Raw genomic sequence first — 23,698 nt, forward strand, 5'->3', positions numbered from 1 at the left:
CTGTCGTTGCTATGCAACGAGTTTTTATTATGAGCGCGCTTGCCTTGCGCCTATATTTGAAATTGCGAATTTGCATGTAATCGGCCTGTTATGGCAACGTGACATTAGCCTAATCCAAAATATTTCCATATGTGGCTCTTTCCTCCTTTCGTGTCAACAAGTGGATTTAGAGAGAGCATATCAGCGTTATGAAGAGGACGCGACTGTGCACCTTTCAGACAGCGCGTCTAGAACTGGATGAACCTGGTATTCCGTACCTAGAAAAGCTGGTACCGTAACTTTTTTTTAATTTTTTTAGTACCGACTTGGTACCGAAGTACCGAGTTTTTTGACAACACTACTTGATAGGCGTGGTATGCTGGAAAGAAGCGATCAACGTCATTTTCGCGCGAAGAAAGCGACATAGTAAACAACAATGGATGACAGACAGCAGATCTTGTTCTTGTTTCTCGGCACGTTTGTCACTAGAAACAAGCGCTGGCTTTAGGCGTTTCCAAGAAGCCAACGCAAAGTCCGACTCAGGAGAATGATCCCGAGGACGCGAGTCCAGTAATTCTGCTAATGAAACAGCGCGTTCTTGAACGCGGCACTCTGCTAGCTCTGGCTCTGCGACTCCGGTTATCGCTGTATGTTCATTTTAGGCAACAATAAAACGAAATATGTTATAAAACACCACTCTGCTTCTTTTCAATTTCATTTCAATACATTTTAAACATTCTAAAGCACACAAATGTGGTTCAGGCAACGCATAGCCTATTGATTATATTCACTGCATGTAGCCTGTAACGTTATATTTATAACAAAACTAAACATAAAACAACCCTGCCTCTTTTCGTTTGAATTTATAAATATTAAACATATTCCAGGCAATATATAATGTAATGTATTGCATATTGCATTGAACAAATGTTGCAATAAGCAACATTACAGATGATCTTGTAATAAAATTAAAAATGACAAAACTATCTCTTTTTGTTAAATTTCAGTTTTATCAATAATAGCCATTATAAAAGTATAAGTAAAAGGTACAAAAAGATATACAGTAAAGCTTAAATAACATCAAGAAACAATTCAGTCAGTCAAATATACAAATTCAGCGCTCAAAGATATGAAACTTCACGTAGCCTTCTGCCAAAACTATTGGCCAGGGAACGAATTATAGATTCACGAGACCAAAGATCACCTGTTAGGTTTATACAAGACGAACTATATCTCATGTTTAACCACTAAAGAGACGTCAGAGTTAGCGGCAAACATCAGGATGACTAGCCGAGGAAAGGCTGTTCCAGGCGGGGGACACGAGCGCGAGCGTCCGGTGATCGCTTGGAATGGATCAGTCAAATTATCAAAAATCTATAAATAAACCACAGATTTGAGCTTTAAAAAACTACTTTCTCGCCTGAAAAAGTCTTAAAACTACATTTCGTGACACAATAACAGTAGAATTATATTTCAACTGTATGCTTCTAATGCCCGTGTAGTACGCGCGAGTGACGATACTCCGTCCACCAATCAGCGTTCTGCAGTGAGTCTAGCTCAACCTTTTAGTACGCTTTCACTGTGCTAGGTACCCCTACGGAAGGGTACCCAAAAAGTGGTACGGTTCGGCTTTTTGGTACCATTCACAACTTTTGACAGTGGAAACGCAAATAATTGCGTACCGAACCGAACTGTACCGTACCGTACCACTCAGTGGAAACGAGCCACAAGTTCCAGAATCACGTGAGCTCATTTGATGAAATATTGATGTGATGTTCTTACCCTCCATGAGCTCAGCCAGGAAGGGGATGGTCTCTGGCAGAAGAACCATATAGTTCTCCTTCAGCTTGCTTGCCAACTCCAGCAACATGACAAGTGCAGAGAAACGCACCTGAAAAGAAATGCCAACATTGTCACTTCTACACTATATTCAACAGCTCGTTCTGTGCATCTTAGTCAGAACATGCACAGAAAAATCACACACCAGATTTATAGGGTAATGGTATTGATTGACACACACATTGACAACTAATGCAGAGGCGGCCGCCAAAGCTAGTTCAAACTTTTGACTGCTTTCTTTAATAATTGCATGACACAATACTTGTACATCTACTTTTAGTACTTAAGTAGTGAATTTTTAAATAAGCTACTTGCAATACTTAAGTACAAAAAATGTTGAATACTTTAGTACTTCTACTTAAAGGATTAGTTCACTTTTGAAAAAACTTTTGCTGATAATTTACTCACCCCCATGTCATCCAAGATGTCCATGTCTTTCTTTCCTCAGTCGAAAAGAAATTTAGGTTTTTGATGAAAACATTCCATTTTTCTCCATATAATGGACTTCAATGGGAACCGGATGGTTCAAGGTCCAAAAGACAGTTAATAACAGTTTCAGATGCAGCTTCAAATGTCTTTAAACGACACCAGACGATGAATAAGGGTCTTATCATGCGAAACGATCGGTTATTTCAAAACTTATTCCAAAAATGTAACTTTTCTAAGGACAAATGCTAGCCTTGCTCTATTCTCTGAGGCGCGTTTGTAACGTCACGTAATACGTAATTACGTTCAAAAGGTCACGGGCGACGTAGCCGGAAGTACAGAATCAAAATCGTCCGACATCGTTGTTTTTCCTTTTAATTCCTTTTTTTGTATACGGTGTTTGAGCTAGTTTGCACGTTCAACCTATGCGTTCAACTTGTAAACACTGACTCTGTACTTTCGGCTACGTCGCCCGTGACCTTTTGAACGTAATTACGTAATACGTGACGTTGCAAACGCGCCTCACAGAATAGAGCAAGGCTAGCATTTGTCCTTAGAAAAGTTAAATTTTTGGAATAAGTTTTGAAATAACCGATCGTTTCGCATGATAAGACCCTTATTCATCGTCTGGTGTCGTTTAAAGACATTTGAAGCTGCATCTGAAACAGTTATTAACCGTCTTTTGGACCTTGAACCATCCAGTTCCCATTGAAGTCCATTATATGGAGAAAAATCCTGGAATGTTTTCATCAAAAACCTAAATTTCTTTTCGACTGAGGAAAGAAAGACATGGACATCTTGGATGACATGGGGGTGAGTAAATTATCAGCAAAAGTTTTTTCAAAAGTGAACTAATCCTTTAAGTGTGGTGCTTAAAGAGCACTTCAACTTCTACTCAAGTCACTTTTTTGATAGAGCACTTGCACTTTTACTCAAGTCCGGGTTTCTAGTACTTTATACATCTCTGATAAAAATAAAAGAGGACTTGAATAAGCCCATAAATGGCATGTTTGAGTCATGCTCTTAACAAACTAGGTTTAATTTCCTCTTTCATATTGTGAATAATAAATGTGTATAATTTTAATTAGCTTGTTACACAATGGAGTCCAACGTATTGTTATAATGATTTGACGTATAGACTGCTTTTAAACTTAGAATTATTCCTTGGTATCCTCGCATAGCTACTAAACTGCTTTTTTATTGTTCGCGTGCTGGAGGTACGCTATTATGTTGTGTGTAGATTGATGTTAAAATTTAAGCTAGCTGGTGAGAGAAAATGACACTATCAAAGAGTCTAAAAAGGAAAGTTGACTGCGAAAATAGACAAACAAAGAATAATGAAAAGACAACTATGCGTTCCTAGTTTTGTAAATGCAAAGCCGCCGTGTCTTATCTGCAACGACAACCCGATCACACTATGCTCTCTATAGCACGCACTGTGTTTATTGTGCAAATTATACACGAAAATGAGTTTTTACATGCACATGATAGCATAGGTAGGTTTAGTAGTGGTGTGTCGGGTGCGTGTGTATTATAAATTGGGTTTTTTAAAGGTGTGAATCTTTTAAATGTCTTTCAGAACTTTTCAGGCTGTGGCGCTGGCCAGATAATATTGGCGCGGGCTGCCCGTTGCCGACCCCTGCTTTAAAGCAACTTAAAAATACAATGGACTAATTGCAATTTTGAAAGAAAGTTTCGGTATTGATCTAATTCACAATTATGAATTTCAATACCAATTTTCATAATTTATATTTGGGCCCTGTAAATTGGTAGGCTACCACACACACACTGGTACATAACTTGAGAACTGTATTTTTACATTTATCATGCTCAAGAATATGCATACCTTAGGTGAACTGTGACGCATCTTAAGCAGAACCTGATAATTGAGAACTTTCCACTGCGAGTCGTCTCCCATGGCGATAGCAAACTGGGCGATACAAGGCACCAAATGTTTGGTAATGTGGGTCTTGTAGATCTCATCTCCTCCTAGCATGTTCTCCAACTTCAGACACACAAAAACAAATTCATTAGACACCACAAGTTAAAAGTATTTTAACAAATATCTATATATGTATCTGCAAAAGTCAAATTATCCAATAATCTTTTTAGAGCTGTATCAGCTTTGACACTCATCAGGGTCTTCAAGAAGGGGTGTCCAAGCTCGGTCCTGAAGGGCCACTGTCCTTCAGAGTTTAGCTTTAACTTGAGGTTGGAGCTGAACTCTGCAGGACGGTGGTAGAGATGTGATGGGGAGCAAATTCTCCCACCAGTTAATCGATGCGTGACAACACCAGTAATACCGGTACCATCGAGGGGGGACGTTGGAATTTTTCCCTCCATTTCCAAAATCACTTACAGTGCGTCGACTGGCGTAGAGCACAGCTAGGGCTGGGTATCGTAAAAAAAAATGTTCGATACCGATACCTTGACTTCGATACCGGTTCCTGAACGATTTTTTTTTTTAATACCAATTTTATGTAACCAGTTTTAACAATATAATATAACCTACATTTGTTTCAGTTTGTTGACTTTTTCCACACTCATATTTTGAGTATGTAAAAAAGCAGCAATGCTAAAGTTTTCTATGTTTCTAACCATTTAACAATATGCATTCTTTACTTCAATGAGCTCATTGTTTCTGCCTTACCTTAATGCATTGTTTAACAATGAAACTGAATGAAAATTAATTGAAATGCATTACACCATCACTGCTGATAACAGATCAGTCTAAATTGTAATTTAGAAACTGTAAAGCTGCTTTGAAACGATATGAATTGTGAAAAATGCTATACAAATGAAGCTTGCCGCAAAGCACTGGCAAAAGTAGCCTAATAATTATGGATGTGTCTGGAAACAATAGCAAGGATATATATATTTTTTTTATTTATTTAATGAACAAGTGTTTAATAAGTGTGCTGGCTGCAAATATGATTATGGCGATGCTGACTCGTCATTCCTGTAGCAGTGAATGCGTGTGTTTATATGGATTAGGTAATCAAACTATTTATTTCTAATTGTTTTGTTTAAAAGTAGACATATTTTGACCGTCTATAGGCCTATTTCTCATGTCTATGAGGCAAGTATCCTACATGCTGAGTTTCAGTTCATCGCTCCAGGTCTTGCAGTCGAAGACAGATAAACTTTCTACTCTCAAGTGTCTGGGCGCTTCGGTGCCTCATCATACCGTGTTACCGGTCTTGGCGGCAATTATCTTGTCGAAAATATTGCATCGCGTGCTTCTGGCATCGAGTCTGGCACACTTTGAATCATTTCCAGATATTTTCTATCTATCTGGGTTGGGACGCTTACACGCACACACAGACGGACACGTGCGACGAGCTACGTCTCTGGGCAGCTGCGTAAACTGTTTTCTGCCACAGCCAATCATGCTGCATGCTTATTGTTTCACTGACGTTGACGAGATTAACCACTTAGGTACCGAAATTTGGTACCGAAAAACAAGACATGTTTCGATACTCGGTAGTACCGAGGCAATTCGGTCGGTACCTAAAAAGTACTGAACTCGGTACCCAACCCTAACAGCAAGCAGTTTCTATGGAAACACAACTTCTATCCACAAGTTTCCGAGGGGCGCTCCTGTAAAAAATAAAGTGGGTGAAACTTCTGGTGAGGCGGCGGAAGTAGCATTCCAATGGTATTTTGTGTGTTAGTTAGCGAAGAGGCTAGCTGTTTTTCGGAGAATTATTTTACTATTTAAAGACGCAAATCTTTATGAGAGATGTCGTTACGGAGCTCAGGGACAACATGTGCTGTTCGCGGTTGTATCTATAACCGGAATAAACTAATTCAGTGGCTTAAACGTGATTGTTTTGAACATCAGCTGAAAACGAAATCAGAGTGATCCTGCCAACGACTGTGGTTTCCATCACCTCCCAAAAGACGACGAATCTTCCTGTGTACATTTGTTTAAATTCTTAATGTTCTGAATGAATGAACTGAAAATGCTCGCTCTGCTCCGCTTACTCCACGGCAATTAACACGCACCATTATGAATGGCCGTGCGGCAGTGTCACTTTCAAATTAGCACCAATTCAGGGGTCAAAATTGCTTGAATGGTGGGTTCATTATTCTTAATGAAAAACACAAACAGTACAATGACAAACTCGCTTAAATAGCGGTTTTAGATTTCGCTTTGAAACCAATCTTCCTGCTGCAGATCTGTGCTGTGACACAAGTTTGGCTTACGCTGACTAGAGCAGATGTGTTTAGTTTTTAATTGTTGTGTCTGTTCTCTAAACCAAACGAAATGATTTCTATTCCTAAAGAAACTGGTGATAGACAGTGGCCCTCCTGAAGCAGGATTGGACACCCCTGGATTACAGGCATCCTCTTTGTGATATTATTACCTGTTTTATGGTTTTCTTGCACCTGACAACATATTCTTGCATGTTGGTTACACCAGCATTTACAACCCCAGTCCTTGAGGCAAACCAACAATACACACTTTGGTTGTCTCCCTGACCTTTGCAAGAAATTCAAGCCTTTTGATGATCTCAGGAAAGTTACCCTCTAGTAGTGCTGGGCGGTATTCCGGCTCATACCGAATCCGAAATATACCGCAATACCGGTGTATGACGCTTTAATAACGATCTGTTTGAGAGGGTCCCTTTTCACTCTTGCCTTCTGTGGTGATGCATGTGATACTTAGCATGACTGTGAACAGTAGCGGTTCTAGGCACGGGCGAACCGGGCAGTCGCCCGAGGCGGCATTTCTTCATGTCACATGGGGGGGGGCGGCACGAGCAGTTAAAAAAATCCTCTGTGCCTCGAAGGTTTTCAATTTTTTTACCATTTCGATTCAATTATTGGCAATGGCGCCCCTAATTGCTGAGAAGGTGCCATGCACAGAAGCGATGTCAAGAGGGTCTCCTGATTAGTTCACGTATCGCGTCTTTTGCGCGCTCGAGGTCGTTATTTCAAATAGGCGATTAGGCGCACGGGAAGCGCGCTCATTATGCGCTCGCGGGAGGCGCGCTCATAAACTTTTCAGTATGGGAGTGCACGTGCACCCAAACACTTGGGTGTTTTTTCTCTTCTCCATAAAAAAAAAATCTTTTAGCAGAGCTTCAGCAAGCGTTTTTCTGTGGTGGAAATAGATTAGCTACTAAAACTTCTTTGTCATTGTGGAGAGCCCAGTGCATGGTTATATATATTTTTATAAAATCTCTTTTTGTGTTAACCTTTTTTTAAGTTTAGTAGGTAAGATAAAAGACACTCCTTTAAAACAAACCTTTAATGTTATTAACTTGGTGAATTGATTGTGTATTAGGCTTTTTGTGTATGTGATCATGTTGGTCACTATATTCATGAAATGAAAATAATTTACATAATGATCAACTTTGTGTTTTTACAGTAGCCTATATGCAAAGTACAATTTTCTATTTTCTAACATTCTAAGAGTGACATAGGGCTACAAAAGCTATTTTAGGTCTATAACAGTTTGGATAGTGTTTAATATGAGAGCTGTTTCAAATTATTTAAGATATAAGAGATAAGTATTGTGTTACTAAATAAGTATCTCTCAGACCCTTTTACTTTTAAAAACTCACTTTTCGTGACAAATATTGTTTAACAAGCCATAACTAAAAGTGTGCCATGCATATAATTTAAGGCAATAACCAATGCGCTAATGGTTACTTCCTCTCTTTAAAGTTAGATTAATCTAGCAAAATAACTGGATTCTATTAACTGTGTTTTTCAAATGAACGGTATGTGATTTTATTGTTGGGTTGTTTTGTTTTTGTTTTGTTTTGCTCGAAGGGGGTCTCGCCCTGGGTGTAATTCAGAGTAGAACCGCCACTGACTGTGAAGATGGATAGGTTAAACTATACTTGATAGCTGTCAAATTATATTACAGTGTTTCCCATACATTGATTCACAATATCACAGACTTTTGGAAAATCTGTTAGTGGTTGGCATTGACATAGTTGACAGTCAAAACGTGGCACGGGTGTTTTTATATGAATGTATCTGAAGTGAACAAATGGTCTTTAGAAAAGTTTCTTTGTTATTACGATTATCTTTCCTGATAAAGCAGCGTTTATGAGCGTTGTGCTGCTTTGTGTACAGCCGTTACCGGGGAAACCGCTATTTCTGCCGCTCCTAAAGAGTCACCTGCACCACCTAATGTAAACAGCCTTGCAAATTCAGAAGCTGAAAACATTGATGAGATGTATTTAAGTCACTGTCCATATAAATTAAAATGATTATGCATTTTTGAATCAATTATAAACTTGATTATCCAACAGATTATCAAATAAGTTTATTTCAATGCATTTTGAAATGGAATAACAGGAAGGGGGAATAGATTGTAGTTCTTGATCCATTCAATGTGTGTGCTACACTGACCTGATCCACCAGGGGTCCCAGCAGAGCATCAGCCCTTTCCTTACTGAGGAAGCGCTGAGTGTCATAGAGGAAGATCTTGTGGAGGCAGTCCAACACATACTGCAGCAGCTGGCTACTCTTAGTCACGTTATCACCGTCTGAATCATCATCGTCGTCTGAATCCTCGTCATCACCTGAATCAAAGAAGGCTTTTTCTACAGACAGAAGGGGTTGAGGTTAAAACAAATGAGATAAATTAAAAATAAATGTGTAAAGAAAAATGACTGAATCGGAATTTCATACAAACATATTTCAGACTACCTGTGTGTGAAATGTTGAGCTGCTGCAGTAGATCAGAAAAGGGTTTGACCAGCTGTCCAGCAAACAACACAAACAGTCCTTTGAGTTTGTCTGCAATACGGTCTGTCAGTCTGTAGAACGTCAACAGCCGGTCTTTAGAAGCGCCAGCAATCTTTGACCAGTCAAACAACTGCCGAAAAGTAAAAAGGAGATTTAATCAGCATGCATTTACACTTACGATGTTCTAGAAAGTAACTTACAAGTACATATTGAACTTTTGACAATTACTACAACAAGTGTCTAAAAATCTATTTTTGACTGATGAATCATCCAACTTATTGGCTACTACCGTGCCCACTTGGATGAAAGGCTGGGTAATGACACAGATTTCATGAACTGATTCTGATTCACAAGCTCTTGAATCAATTCCGATTCTGATTTGATTTGATTTAATATAGATTCAGGTACATTACTATAATATTAAAGGTTAAAATTAACAGTCCAAATTAAACTTTAATGATGTACTTATGATACAAATATGCTTCTAAAAAAGTAATCAATACGTAGCGTGGTGCAAATATTTAACAAAATACTCCTCTCTGGGGTTAACCAAAAAAGCTAAGGACACTGAATGGGTTTCCAAATCCAAAATGATTGTTGAAGCAGCGTTTTGAAAGTGCCCGTAACTGGTATTATTATAGGAAGTCTTTTTTTGCACTAAACAGTAGATGCTTACCTTGAAGAATAGAGGTCTGAAAGTGACTTCTGAAAGTTTCATAACCATCACTAGCAGACAGTCAATCACACTTCCCTCGATTTCACCAGTCTTCTTTAGATCTCCCTATTAAATAAAGTTATAATAGTAATCATCAGTAAGTGCACTTATTGAAAAAAAAAGAACATATTGAAACGGGGTGTGCAGTACCTGGCAATGCTGGCTACGGAAATCAAGAGCAGACAGGAAAAAGGAAGTGAGCTCTGACTGGTGGTTGTTGAGTTGGTCTTTCTCCATGTGAGAGATATGTTCCTTCAGGATGGTCATCAGTGGACCAAGACGTTTCTACAACAGGTAAGAGAGTGGGAATCAGCTGAGAATTAAACACTTGTATTAACACAAGGATTTCAGTTTGTTGAGATTTTTGTGATTTTGTGGCAGTTTTTTTTATTTTATTTTATGGAATCATTTTTATAATTAAAGCTGCAAGCAGCGATGGGCGGGCCCTCGCACCTGTAGCACGTCGGGGTCTGAGGTGGCCGTGTTGCATTTTCTGCAGCTCAGCCAGTGCGGATGTGCATTTGCTACGCTGCTTCGTTAAAGGTCACTTCCTGTTGCCAGGAGGTGGCGCTATGACTGTGGGTGAATGTCGGCATGTAGATTTGTTCAGGGCGGGACTCTTGTCAAATGTGTAAAATTTCGTGCAGATCTGGGCGTTTACAGCCAAGTTACTACAACTTCCTGTTTCATGGCGAATCATCGACGCCACGGACACACCCATTGACGAAAACACGCAGATAGCACAACTTTACATCGTCAATGCCTTTAGAAGGTACAGCAGAAATTTGAAGTTGATCCGACTAAATCCCTAGGAGGAGTTCGTTAAAGTACGGAGTGTGTAAATCTTCCCAAATCGGTCGCCAAATTCAAAATGGCGGACTTCCTGTCGAGTTTAGGGTATGGGTTCTTGAGGCTTTTTTGTGCGTCTGGTCATGGTAGATGCACCACAGAAATTTCGTACATGTCGGTCAAACAAGCGGCGGGGGCTGCTTCATTAAAGGTCACTTCCTGTTGCCAGCAGATGGCGCTATGACTGTGGGTGAATATCGGCATGTAGATTTGTTCAGGGCGGGACTCTTGTCAAATGTGTAAAATTTCGTGCAGATCTGAGCATTTACAGCCAAGTTACTACAACTTCCTGTTTTATGGCGAATCTTCGACGCCACGGACACACCCATCGACGAAAACGCGCAGATAGCACAACTTTACATCGTCAATGCCTTTAGAAGGCACAGCAGAAATTTGAAGTCGATCGGACTAAATCCCTAGGAGGAGTTCGTTAAAGTACGGAGTGTGTAAATCGTCCAAAAATGGCCGCCAAATTCAAAATGGCGGTCTTCCTGTCGAGTTTAGGTTATGGGTTCTTGAGGCTTTTTTGTGTGTCTTGATATGATACACGTCCCCACCAAATTTCATGCATGTAGTTTGAACGTGGACGAGGGGCTAATTATTTTCAATTTTCTAGGTGGCGCTAGCGAGCCATTTTGCCACGCCCATCTGCGAAACCCACAAAATACCATTACCATATTATATGGCAGTAGGCGTACGACAGGAAAAAAGCAAAACGAAGAAAGTTGTTTTTTTTCTTTCCAAAGAATTTTTTTTAAAAGCTGTTATTGTTTTTATTTTAGTTATTAAAATAAGACCAAAGCAGCAAATTGCAAACAATAGGACAAATAGTTTTTGAAAGAAAGATAGTATTTTTTTTCAGGTAGGTTTAGCATTCAGGTACAAAATACTACAGAAACAGTGTCTTCACATATTAAAGCTACTAAAGTTAATCAGCCAAGAGCAGTGTTTTTCTCTTTTTTATTTAATTAAAATTATTGCGAGACGGCAGCAAGAATGTTAGGCTGCTTTCACTGAAGACTTAATGCACTGATAGGATTCGATTTTCTCACAATTGTTTAAGTTCACTTAACCAACTACGTTTACATAAATACACATTAAGACGGGCATTTTTTCACACAAAGACACAACTTTGTGTGTATATGACCTTTTAAGCGTGACAGTCAGCTTTCTCCATGTACACGTCAGGTGTGTGTCAGTCAGTGAATGAACACTGCTTTGAGTTGAATACATTTTCAACATCAAGCTTTAATCTCTCATTCATACATGTTTCAAACACTTTGGTATTTCAGTAATACACCCAATCCTACCTGATGAACATACACCATGTCGCAGTAGCATTTTGTGATTGTGGGAATGAGGACCCTGGGAGGCACCTTCGTGGCAAGAGTGGAGCTGAGAGAGGCGAGACGTACAGACAACTGAGGGCAAGATGTCAGTTTCTCGGCTAGCAGAGTTAAACGGGTGACCTAGAACGCCAGGAGATAATGAGAAGATTCAAATAAGAACCTCGTAAATAAAACGAATCACATATGCTACTCTAAGATTCGTCTTGAAGTAACCCTGATACTGACCTGAGAGATAATGTCCTGAAGGTAGGGGCTGAGAAAGTGTGTTAGCGTCTCCGATACGCGCTGTAGAGCTGTGACGGCACTCAGCAGGTAGATTTCATTGTTCAGCAGGTCCTTCCTCTCCTTTAGAGTATCTAGCACTACAGGCATCAGCCTAAATACAACACAAACAAATCATGAAGATAATTCACTTCCAGTAAGTTTTCCCACTCCCACAGTCAAATAAAGGCTCTTCCTCTGCTGCCACCTACTGAATAAAGTGTTTGTTTTTCCTGCAGCGGACTTATCTAACTCTGGGGGATACGGTGAATAAGCTAAAGTGCCAAAACGTCGGCGTGTTCCTTTAACACTAGAACGGCCACAACGGTCATTTTGACCGTTTTGAATTTTATATCTACAATAACTTTGTTGAAAAAAATAATAAAATCCTGCTGGTACCTGACTTTTCCTAAAATTGTCTGTATTTTCATTTAAAATGCTTTTCATATAAATTAAGTTACGTAAATGTGAGGCAAAACAAAAAAAATGAGCATATTTACCTATTTCGGCCATAGACGGTCATATTGACCGCACTGAATTTTGCGGTATTTTTTTGTTAAATATCCCGCGGTTGATCGTGTTCTCTCTCAACTGTCAACAGAAAGGTCCGTCCGGTCACCTCTGTAGCAGTGTTTGCTATATAATTTCTACATTAGTTGTTGATCAGAAATAAGCAAATAAAACCGGACTACAGTTATCTTACTTACGTTATCTATAGGCTATATAGCATATTGCAAGGCTAAAATGTCTAAAATGAATGAGCGAATGAGGAGGAACATGACTCGAACCATGGCCCTGGAGATGCTTCAGAACTTGACGAGTGATGATTCGGATGCAGGGCAACAATCGGAGGTGGAAAGTGACAGCGACGTTTCCTGGGTGAAAGTTCATCAGAGAGTGATTCAGAGTCAGAGTCCACATCAGACGGCTGCTATCATCAGACACGGCGGATCCAGATGTTACATTCATGTCGGATGATCCTGGTGAGCTCTGCTGCCCTGTCCTGCGCTGTTTGTTTTGCTGCATGGGCTGTTCACTAGTTCTGCTAGTCCTATTATTTTTATTAGCCTATTGACCGCTTCGCAAATCGTCGCTATCTAACATTTTCGTCATAGTTTTTGTCATTCAAACCTAGTTTTTATTTAGTTATCGTCTCGTTTTCGTATTTTGAAAAAATGTGGTTTACGAAAATAATTACAAAAATTATTCGTCAACACTGTTTTGAATCTAACGGTCAAAATGACCGTTTGTGGCCGTTCTAGTGGTTTTGGAATTCTGGCACTTCTAGTGTTAAACTGGAATCTCTTAACCCAAGCATTCGTCTGTGTGGGAGTTTGTTGCTACTTTTTCAGTAGTTGCCGCCAAATTTTGTGTTATCTAAAAGAAGTTATGGCATTTGGAACCATGGAAGCCTTAAAACTCTCTCCAAACAAGTGATCGGAGTGTTTTACTGATCATAAGAACTACTTGCATGTGTAAACGCCACAAAACATAAAAATATTTACATGACTTGAGTTGGGTTGATGAGTGATGATTTCCCAGATTTTTTCCCAGATCCCAAACTTCTATTGGTTTAACTTTCAAATGACAATAATTGTGATGCGATCGACTCCAGAAAGTCCTATAGCTTTAGCCAAGCAGCATGTCATGTCACTTGAGATTTTCTCAAGATCTACAAGTTATGTTGTGTGAATCGACACAACCTGCTCTTAATAAAGTTGTGCAATTTACTAAGGTTTACTAACGCTTTATACAGTTACAAAGCAGAATCTGTACACCGTAAATATGTGCGTCGGTGGCAACTTTTTATGGTTTTACGTCATCAAATTGTGACTGGTTTGAGAGATAAGCTAAACAGCCACATTTTAGTGACTACAGCCATGTGATTTAGCCTGGACTCGGCCCACAACATTTTTTGGTCGGGAAGTTCGGTCTGGACTCATCCATTGAGGAGTACTTATGATCAGTCAAAAAATGTTCGGGAATCGGGCCAATCAAATTGCCAGGGCGGGCTTTATACGATGATGGACAGATGATCTGCAGGGACGTAATCATCATGTTATCAAAACGAAGCATTGAGAACTTTGTAAGTGTACAGACTGTCTAATAGGAAGATACTTTATAAAGACAGTTCACTTCATGTATACAGACAGGAGCCATCTTAAAAAATAGTATCGATAAGTCGATCCCCGAACGCCGTTCATACAGTTCAGCTCACTCAGCACGACGTTCGTGGTTCGACTCATCGAGACTGTTTGCCAAAGAAGGCACCGCATGTATACACAAAGTGAATATAAGGTATAAAGTATTTATAAAATATCTTCTTATTAAACGGTCTGTACACTTACAAAGTTCTCAATGCTTCGTTTTGCATGTATGGAGCCTCATTATGTTACTGTGTTAGTGTGTGGCTATTTTGAGCCTTGTTAATGGTATAAACTAGCAATTTATTTTTACTTAGCAAATGCCCCCATTACTAGCATTATACGCTAAACAGTTTTTAGAGATAAAACTCTTTACATTCGATTATCATGAAAACAAATCTCAGAGAACGGTTGACTAGGTACCGATGTTTTATTAGACCAAAGGTTCATTTTGTGCCGGAGTTCTCCTTTAATGCTGATGACGATATTTACATCATATACACTGTGTGCATATGCTAACGTACGCATAAAAATCAAAGGCCATACTATGGGATTAACAGTACCTGTGTAACTGTGGTATAGCGTGGGCTTTCAGTGTGCTGGTAACTTCCGCAACACACAGAAGAGCACTTCCCACGACGTTCTTCTCCTCGTCTTTATTAGCAATCAGCTCCACTGCTTTGCTCAGCACTGGTATAAATGCCTCCTGGTGGCCAGTGCCAAAATTACGGCACAGAAGCTTGAGGCTGTAAAGGGCCGTCTGTCGATTGATAGCCAACTCTTCCTCTACCTGTGCCGTGACCTGTCCGTGTCTCCCACCAACGGTGTTCAGGAGGTTGCCAATGAGCTCCAGAAGTACAGTAATCTGACAGAAATATTATAGGATTATGAGATGAGCAGACATTTAAAAACATTTAATAATGTAGAATTGGCAGTCTATTGTTATAAGTTATAAAATACAATATTTAAAACAGAGTCTAAACGCTTAAATAAAAACAGTTTGTGCAATGACAGTTTTTATTTTACCTGTTCCTCCCGCCAGCGTGTCCGCTGCTGTAGTTTGTTATTGAGTAACTCCATGGCCTTCCTTCTTACTGACGCTAACTGATTACCCATCAGTCCTCTCGTTACCATAATGAAGGTATCCATGGGCAGCAGGGCATTAACCTAAAAATTACATAAAACAGCATGCTTTAAGCATATGCATGCACAAATGAAAGCGTACACAAAAAAAACAACAACTGTTCAATAAGGTCGCCAGTTCAAGAAAACAGACTGTGGTTCAGTCGGAATAGAAAAGTATGTTACTATTTCTGCAGTATATAGTATGTATATTGTGCACAGTATGAAAACTAACTGTATGCTTGTTTGATAAGATTGTGCCTTGTTAGAAGAACACTGTGTTGTCAACTCAACTTGTATCAAATCATACTTGTATCAATGCAGCGATTCCTACCTTGTCCAGGGTGTCATAGGACTTGCTGAGCAGAGCTCTCCAGAATTTAGCCGTGGGTTTATCCGAGTTATCCTCAACACATCGAGCAACTGCATGGATGTAGCGCAGAACCTCCTCCAGCAAACTAGCAAGTTAACACAGACATTACACCCCACAAACAACACCACAAATAATCACCATCAAGTCAAGTACTGTAGCCAAGCTTCTACTCACTCGTGCTGAAGAGTCTGTAAGGTGCCTTCTGTCAGGTCCTCGCAGTCAGACATCTATAAGTCACAAAAATTACACATGTAGGATGTTTATTGAAATATTGCTAGGGGCATTTTAATATCAACATTAAACCTACCTTTCCAATGAATCTCTCAGAGGAGAGTAGCTGAGCCATGAACGAGACAGAGAGGAATTTAAAATGGCGGAGGTCTTTGCCACTATGCACTTCCACATTGAAAATGAGATCAGAGACGGTTTCTTCCTTCTTCGCCACACTTCTTCCACGGGTCCTTTTTTTCTCTGGAGCTGCACAGAGGAAATATCACACAATTTCCTTCTCCATCCTCAATTTTAAAGTTTAATTTCATATCTTATTCTTACAATTAGGGCTGGGTATTGACCCACATTTCAAGATTTGATTCGAGTCCTGTTGAGAAGTTCTTGATTTGAATCTGATCTTGATTCAATTTAGATATATATCTTTCAAATACCATCTGATGTTCACAATCAGTTCAAGTGTGAAAGCTGAGACTTGGTTTCTTATCAAAAGTATTGTGATAATTGCATGGCAGGCACACAAATTAAAATAACGATTAGTGCAGTTTTATTCATGCATCATAATGCGAGTATGCTTTTTAAGATGGATTATTTTTCTAAAAAATGTTTGTTCTTCTGAAGAAAAAGTTTGAGGCATTTCATTGAAGTAGTTCTTACCGTCTTCATTGTCCTGTGGTAAAGTCATGAGATACTGCAGAATTCTGATGAGGGAGGTCAGCTGCTCCTTTATCTCAAACTCACAGAACACCGAGATCCAGAAGTCCTGATCTGTCTCTACAATAGACTCCTGCACAACACATCATACAAATGTGTCAACAAAGTAACAAAAAATGGGTTTCCAGTTTACCAAAGCATTTTTTAGAGATAAATTGCTTAACCCTCTGAGACCTAAGGGTATTTTTACAATAAATTTTCCGTCTGGTGTCATTTACTAAAAAAGCTTGTAAAACATCAACCCTTTGGTGCACAGACAATTGACACAGCTCTTTTTTTTCAGGACAAATTGAACTTTCAGCATATTTGTGTTACATTGATGTCACCTGAATGTAAAATAAGTTATGGGACCATAAAGACAAATTAAAAAAAATAATTCGGAAATGAAATCACTCAAATATTTATTGAAATCACACACAAATAAATAAAAGCTAAGCAATTTTCCTCTGGAAAATAGTTTGTTCATGTCTTTGGAGTCCTGGAGCACAGGAATAAACATTATAACTTGTACAGAACCAAAACTATTGACATTTTTCCAAAAGAAGTCCAGGCGTTTGGGGCCTCATGAAATTCACTGGTGCCAAGCCTCAAAACAGTTCCTATCAGCAATCACACAGAGGGCCACATCACAGGTTTTGCATTTCTATTTTATTTATTCTTTTATTTATTATGTTCTTTTTATTCTTTTATAATACATTTATACTACTACAATACTTTTTTACAGTAAATAAATAAATGGCACTTTAGCTGGGTCTATCCTGGTAATCTAGTTCCTCATCTGTCAAAAAGCTCTGTTCTCCTGAAAATCCATCATCCTGCAATGCAACAAAATAGACCAGCGCTTTATTTACGTCCATTTCGCTGTGTTTCTCTATGAATCGCCCGTCTCCGTGAGTCTCTCTCTACTACACTATATCAGCGCTTGGTTCATGCGTCATGACGCACACCAATGTTTACGACGGATCAGCCTGTAATTGGTCAAAAAACATCACGTGAAAACATCACGTGATATCCAGAATGGCCGCTAGCATCGAGCTAGCGGCAAAAATGACCGAATATTTATGAATTAAGGACTTCAAGAGTATCAAAGTTTGACATAAAGTGTTTGGATTTATTGCTGAAAACATCTGAAAGGAAGCACAAGTTCCAGGCTGGATAGAAAACCTTCTGTAAAGGCTAGAAAGACACGAAAGACACCCCCGTGATGGCTAGCTCGTTAGCTTTCTGCTGGAAAAAACGGTAAGAAAATCGATAAATCTGTCATTGAGTTATGTAAACATTTATCGGAGGTGGCCTGTGGCATCGTCGACGATGCCGTCGGGCTCAGGGGGTTAATCAGAGGCTAAAAAACCCAAAATACCAATACAATTGGAGATTTAGAAAAGATGCATGAAACTTTCTGTACCTTTTCAGCCCCAGTTGCACTGACAGATGTTTGTGTGACATGCTGCTTAAACAGGAGCAGCATCAGGACCCAGAGGAAGCGAGACGGGCTCAGCGTGCCCAGCAGCTGGCTGAGGATGGGTAAACGTCTGTGCTCGGGCACATGAGGCAGGGCATCAACAAACACGTGCATGATTTGTGTTACCACAGTCTCCATATGCCCCTCAGACTGGGCACTTCCACCATCATGGGCCTGTGGATAAACAAGAATCAAGTGTAACGGAAAAAGGAAAAACTGTTACAAATTGCGTGTAAATAATGGAAAAACTAAACTTTCACATTTGTATGAAGAAAACATGATTAGGCCTTCCCTGTGTAAAACTCCCCCACCTGTGCGATAGCAAATTGTATTTGGCTGCAAAAGCATAGCCATACAGTTTTCTAAATGAGCTATTGTGTTATGCAAATTATAGCATGTTCTAGGTGGTTAGTACAGTATTATGGCCCGTATTATTAAACAAACCTCTATAAGAGCAGGGATAACTGCCTGAACAGTCTTGTTGATGACCTGGAAGCTGTAAGTATCATCTAGTCGCATGATGTTGGCGCCCATGAACGTGAAGATGGGCATGATGTTGTGAAGAACCTTCTCCTGAAATCAGAAAGGCGGTTACCACTGGATTTGAACGGATGCGTGTGAGTGTTTCATGACTGTACTTACAGGGAATATACCCGCCAAAGCACCGAGCAGAAGAAGTGCATGATGGTGAGTTTGGGGCATGTTTGACATCCTGACGCACTGCACTACCAGCTCCACGTTAAATTTATCCTCCTCCAGCTCATCTACAAACACAAACAAATACATTGTCCAAAGTTCCCACTCAAAGAAAGCTTGTGCTTATATTCTCAGCAAAGTGACACAAATCTGGAAGGTAATTATTTCTCAAGGTCAGCAAAATTATCTCACGCCCTGAAGTAAAATATTACCATGCAGATAAGGCTAAAAACATCTGAACTCATCATAACAATTATAATGTTTTTAATAGTCATTTCATGCCAGGTGTCTGGTACCTTTGCCGATAGGACCTCCATCAGGACACAGTTTCTGACAGACATTCAGCAGGCAGCAGAGGATGAGTTGTTTTATGTACTCTATATTTTCCTGTTCAACTGCTGCAGGCTCCAGACATCTGTAGGACACAATCAAAGCTTTCACAATCTTTTATGTTAAATATTTCAGAGAAAATTTAATCAGCAAAGTTGGTGAGATTTGATTTGACTGGACCAGAGCATTTACAAATTCAAGAGTTTGATATGGATATAAACATAAAAAGATACTCCACTTTTTTTGGAAATAGGCACATTTTACAACTCCCCCAGAGTTAAACAGTTAAGTTTTACCGTTTTCGAATCCATTCAGCCGATTTTCGGATATTTTTTCTGATATTCTGACTTTTTCCGAGTCAATTTGTTCATTTCATTCGTTGAATGAACCAAATGTCAACTCATTTGCTCAAACAGCTGATTTTTTGAAGGAACAAATCAAGGGACCATCTATATATGAATCAAAGTCATTGAATCACTCACTAGTTGCTAATTACTTGGCAATTTACAATTATGATATTATCGGTAACGCTTCCTTTTACAGTACAGTACTTACAGTATACTTACAGTGCACTTTGTACAAAGTACTGGCTAATATAAGGTAAGTACATGGAACAGGGGTAGGTTCAGGGTTAGTACTAGTTATTACCTAGTAATTGTAGTTACTAAAATAAGTACATAGTTTTTACATGGGTAACTGGACTGTAAAAGGAAGCGTTACCATATTATCATAGATGATACATATCATATCCCTGAAAATCAGTTACATGCTGAAGTTCAATGTAACTGATCAAAATGAATAAATCTTTTTCTGGGTCAATTTGTTCATTTCGTTTGTTGAATAACCCAATTGACTTGAAAAAAGATTTGTTCATTTTGATGAACGAGTTCGAACAGGAGAGTCATGAACGTGCATCGCAGTACAGAGCAAGGTGACCATTTGAGCTCATAAAACTTAAACTTTGTTTTTTTTTTTCCGTTTTGCTTGATAAGACCCTTATTCATCGTCTGGAATCGTTTAAAGCCCTTTGAACAGTTTGTAGTTTGTACTGAAACTGTCTTTTGGACCTTGAACCGTTTGGTTCCCAGTAAAGTCCATTATATGGAGAAAAATCCTGGAATGTTTTCATCAAAAACCTTAATTTCTTTTCGACTGAAGAAAGAAAGACATGGATATCTTGGATGACATGGGGGTGAGTAAATTATCAGCAAAAGTTTTTTTTAAAAGTCAACTACTCCTTTAAGTAAATGTCTAATGTCAAAACATGACAGTGAATGTTGTCTTAACACACCTGGAGAGCAGATTAAACAGAGCAGGCACAAGACACTGGGCTCTCTTCAGCTTCTTCTTGTGTTGCAGCAGCTCTAAAATCAGGGTGACCCTTGGCCAAGAGACAACACCCTCCTCCGACACTGCCCCGGATGAGTCTTGTGTTTTTCTGGGAGGGAAAATTACAATTTAAAATCTTAAAATTCTCCAGAACTGGAGATTAGAGTCTATTACATAAGGACAACTACGCACCTCATTTGCATTTTACTCCTGCGTGTTTGCTGAACTGTAGCAGTAACTCTTTGTTTATCTACAGGCATAAGCTCATTGGCCACTAGCTCAGCATCCACAGCAATCTAGAAACAGGGACACATCAAAACATTTAACAGGTTTATTATTGCCCCAAAAAAGTGAAAAACATTACACATTTTTCTAGATATCATTTAAAAATATTTTTGGGGGAAAAAGAAAATGAACATACCATTTTAAAGACGCTGCTGATAGTTTGGGCACAGGCAGGGTTTTTGTTCCCCACCAGCAAGTCAAATAGAACTGAAAGAATTTTCTGTTGAATTTTTTCATCTCCAAGAGCAGTGAAGAATGGCTTGGTGATCTGAGGAAATATGAAATTAACTGAATGAGAATGAATGATCTGTGTCCAACTTAGTGCAACAACAATATTTTACTAGTGATATACTGTATGTATTATCTTCACAATATAGTGACAACTATGTTAATTGTATGTATGTATTAGCAAACCTAAAACGAGCAGTCTATGTGAAATGAGGAGTCATAAATAGACCATCTCCAAGCAGAAGTGTCAATCCAAGACCCAAAATAGAACTGTAACACACAACTATTGTATACCTAAAGGGTTAGTCTTTTCTAAACGTTTACCAACCTGCTCGAGGGCAATAATCTGGAAACTAGGCATAGTAGGGTATGGTTTGGCTGAGGTGCCCAGTGCCCTAATGAAGATCTCTAGGCACCGAGGGTCTTTGACCAGTAAAGGGGCAGACGTCTCATTGAACTTGCTCAGCAGGAGCTTCAGTAGGTGGGCCTCATCTGGCAGGAAGGTGCATGAATCTGGAGCACACTGCTCAAGAAGTCGCTCCACAGCAGGCAGAAGAATGGCCAAAATAGGCTGGACAAAGGACAATATTATAAGATAAGCATGCCAAATAAGCAATAGTTACATTGCCTACATGCCTACTAACTCTACTACATTGGTTCTCAACTGGTTTTGCTTCAGGACCCAGATCTTACATTGGACATCATGTGGCGACTCAGTACCAGAATTATTTATCCAGAGCTCTACAGTGCGACCATTTTAGTCACATTTACGACGGAAAATTACTACGTAAAATTGACAATTTTAGGTTGCCGCAGTGTAATTCACACATTTCACAAAATTACTAGAAAATATTTTACCACCTAAAAAGTTAAAGATTTTTTTGTGTCACGCGCACATCCCTCATGCGTATTTGCCTCATATTAAATATTAAATGCATGCGTTATATTTTTCTAATGTCTGGACTCCTTTATTAATGGAGTATGATATTTACAGAGGTTTCAATAGCCTATATTAAATGCATTTTATGAGAATTTATATTTCAGGTTTTGACTGCAAATGTCACGTCCATAACGATGGAATTGCCCAATTGTAAATAATTTATCTTCACCTAGTTTTGTGGTGTAGGTTTACGTATTTTATAATATTAACTTCAAATAATACAAATAAAATTAACTTATGCATATGTACATAAGCTTAACTGCAGGAATCTGTGAGTAGCCTGGCTGCGCCCGCCTACGCACTTCCGCTCAATTTCATTTTCCTTCAGTACTGCGTCTGGAACCTCTCCATATCCTTAGGTTTCCAGAAATCAATTTTTTGTAGGACCAATCAGCGAATAGAGGGAGTGGCTGAGAACGATGACGTTGATGTAGTGCGTCAGTTTGAGTGCAGTAATGGCAGCGGAGAAAGACGTGAGAAAAGCTATTCGGTCCGTTGTTGGAAAAGAAACTGCCGAATATACAGAATTTAAAGCCGGATTGTTGTCGTCTCACCTCTTGTTGCACAACGGAGGACCAAGTGAAGGAGGCAGAAAGGTTGGAAGTTTGTGCTGGGCAGCTCGTGCACAATGACCGTGACATTTTGGACTTTAGCCTGGTGTTCGCGGTGTTCGAAAGCCCCGAGTCCTGACTGCTAAACTATTGTTGAAGATCCGCTCAGGAGTCATGTCAGTCGCTCAGATTCCCAACAGTAAATTTACTGATTCTTGTGATGAACATTTTGAGCCCCTTTGTGCACTCGTACAGGAGGTTGGTGTGTCAGTTTTACATGTTGTAAATCATACAAATTGGTTGTGATTTAAAAAAAAAAAAATGTCATAAATAAAAATTTGAAAACCCATACTTTGGAGACTATATTTGATTTTCAGTTTTAGATGTCAATGGTTAATTTGTTTTAATAATAAAAAAAACGAAATGCCATATAAAAATGTACAAACACATACTTTGAAGACCATAATTAAGGTAATTAAGAAACAAAAATACGTAATATGAAAAATTGTTGTTTAATTATTACACATCTGCAGACAGACTGATCATTCACTGTAACTTACAGCATTGACTGAATAATCACTGTCCTTCATGTCAAATATACATTTCGAATTAATAATTGTTCCTAGATTAACAAAACCTGCAGCTCTCGTTGACTGAAATCCTATTGTAAATTTAATCCTCTGATCATTCGGAGTTCGGACTTGTTGTTTCTTTTACTGTCTATGGTTGTTTCCAGCCGTTTCGGCGCATGACATACGTCACTCACGACCACACATTAGCGATTGGCTATGGCAGATCGTGAGTGACTCTGGGCAGATCCAATAGATTTGAACTTTAATAGTGAACCCGCCTACAAGGAAGGAAACGTTTCTCAATTGAGGGAGGCCAGACTCTCTGTACAAATGAAATGTATGTACGAGAGTCTGGTAGAACCAGGCTAATCTGTGAGGGCATTGACAAGAAAATTTGTGTACCCAATAGCCAGGGTACCCAGGCCTAGTAACAAAAACCCTTGTATGGTTCTTGTCTATATACTCTAAACATTAGTGCTGTCAAATTGAATGATTCATCAAAGTGATTAATCAAAAAATAAAAATAACTCATAATCCTGATTGATACCTTCCTGGTATGTACTATGCTGAATTATATAACAGGGCTCTCAAGTTT

The 23,698-nt window shown here is 39.1% G+C and overlaps 1 protein-coding gene across 1 annotated transcript in view; it reads right to left on the reverse strand.

Annotated features, from left to right (window-relative positions):
- The window catches only part of heatr1 (HEAT repeat containing 1), a 43,526-nt gene that overhangs the window by 1,669 nt on the left and 18,159 nt on the right, over positions 1 to 23,698 (reverse strand). Inside the window, exons 23-44 of the mRNA XM_089121820.1 lie at positions 21,369 to 21,611; positions 20,949 to 21,080; positions 20,720 to 20,823; positions 20,490 to 20,636; positions 19,165 to 19,283; positions 18,815 to 18,936; positions 18,617 to 18,745; positions 18,116 to 18,346; positions 16,654 to 16,783; positions 16,076 to 16,245; positions 15,943 to 15,995; positions 15,730 to 15,853; positions 15,300 to 15,440; positions 14,837 to 15,138; positions 12,094 to 12,244; positions 11,830 to 11,988; positions 9,821 to 9,955; positions 9,632 to 9,736; positions 8,917 to 9,085; positions 8,617 to 8,810; positions 4,091 to 4,249; positions 1,762 to 1,870 (exon numbers count right to left, since the gene is read on the reverse strand). Coding sequence (XP_088977946.1) covers positions 1,762 to 1,870; positions 4,091 to 4,249; positions 8,617 to 8,810; positions 8,917 to 9,085; positions 9,632 to 9,736; positions 9,821 to 9,955; positions 11,830 to 11,988; positions 12,094 to 12,244; positions 14,837 to 15,138; positions 15,300 to 15,440; positions 15,730 to 15,853; positions 15,943 to 15,995; positions 16,076 to 16,245; positions 16,654 to 16,783; positions 18,116 to 18,346; positions 18,617 to 18,745; positions 18,815 to 18,936; positions 19,165 to 19,283; positions 20,490 to 20,636; positions 20,720 to 20,823; positions 20,949 to 21,080; positions 21,369 to 21,611 — 3,328 coding nt within the window. The remainder of the gene's footprint in view (positions 1 to 1,761; positions 1,871 to 4,090; positions 4,250 to 8,616; positions 8,811 to 8,916; positions 9,086 to 9,631; positions 9,737 to 9,820; positions 9,956 to 11,829; positions 11,989 to 12,093; positions 12,245 to 14,836; positions 15,139 to 15,299; positions 15,441 to 15,729; positions 15,854 to 15,942; positions 15,996 to 16,075; positions 16,246 to 16,653; positions 16,784 to 18,115; positions 18,347 to 18,616; positions 18,746 to 18,814; positions 18,937 to 19,164; positions 19,284 to 20,489; positions 20,637 to 20,719; positions 20,824 to 20,948; positions 21,081 to 21,368; positions 21,612 to 23,698) is intronic.

This window comes from Pimephales promelas, chromosome 17 (assembly GCF_988280905.1).
Source record: "Pimephales promelas chromosome 17, fPimPro1.hap1.1, whole genome shotgun sequence".
NCBI lineage: Eukaryota > Metazoa > Chordata > Actinopteri > Cypriniformes > Leuciscidae > Pimephales > Pimephales promelas.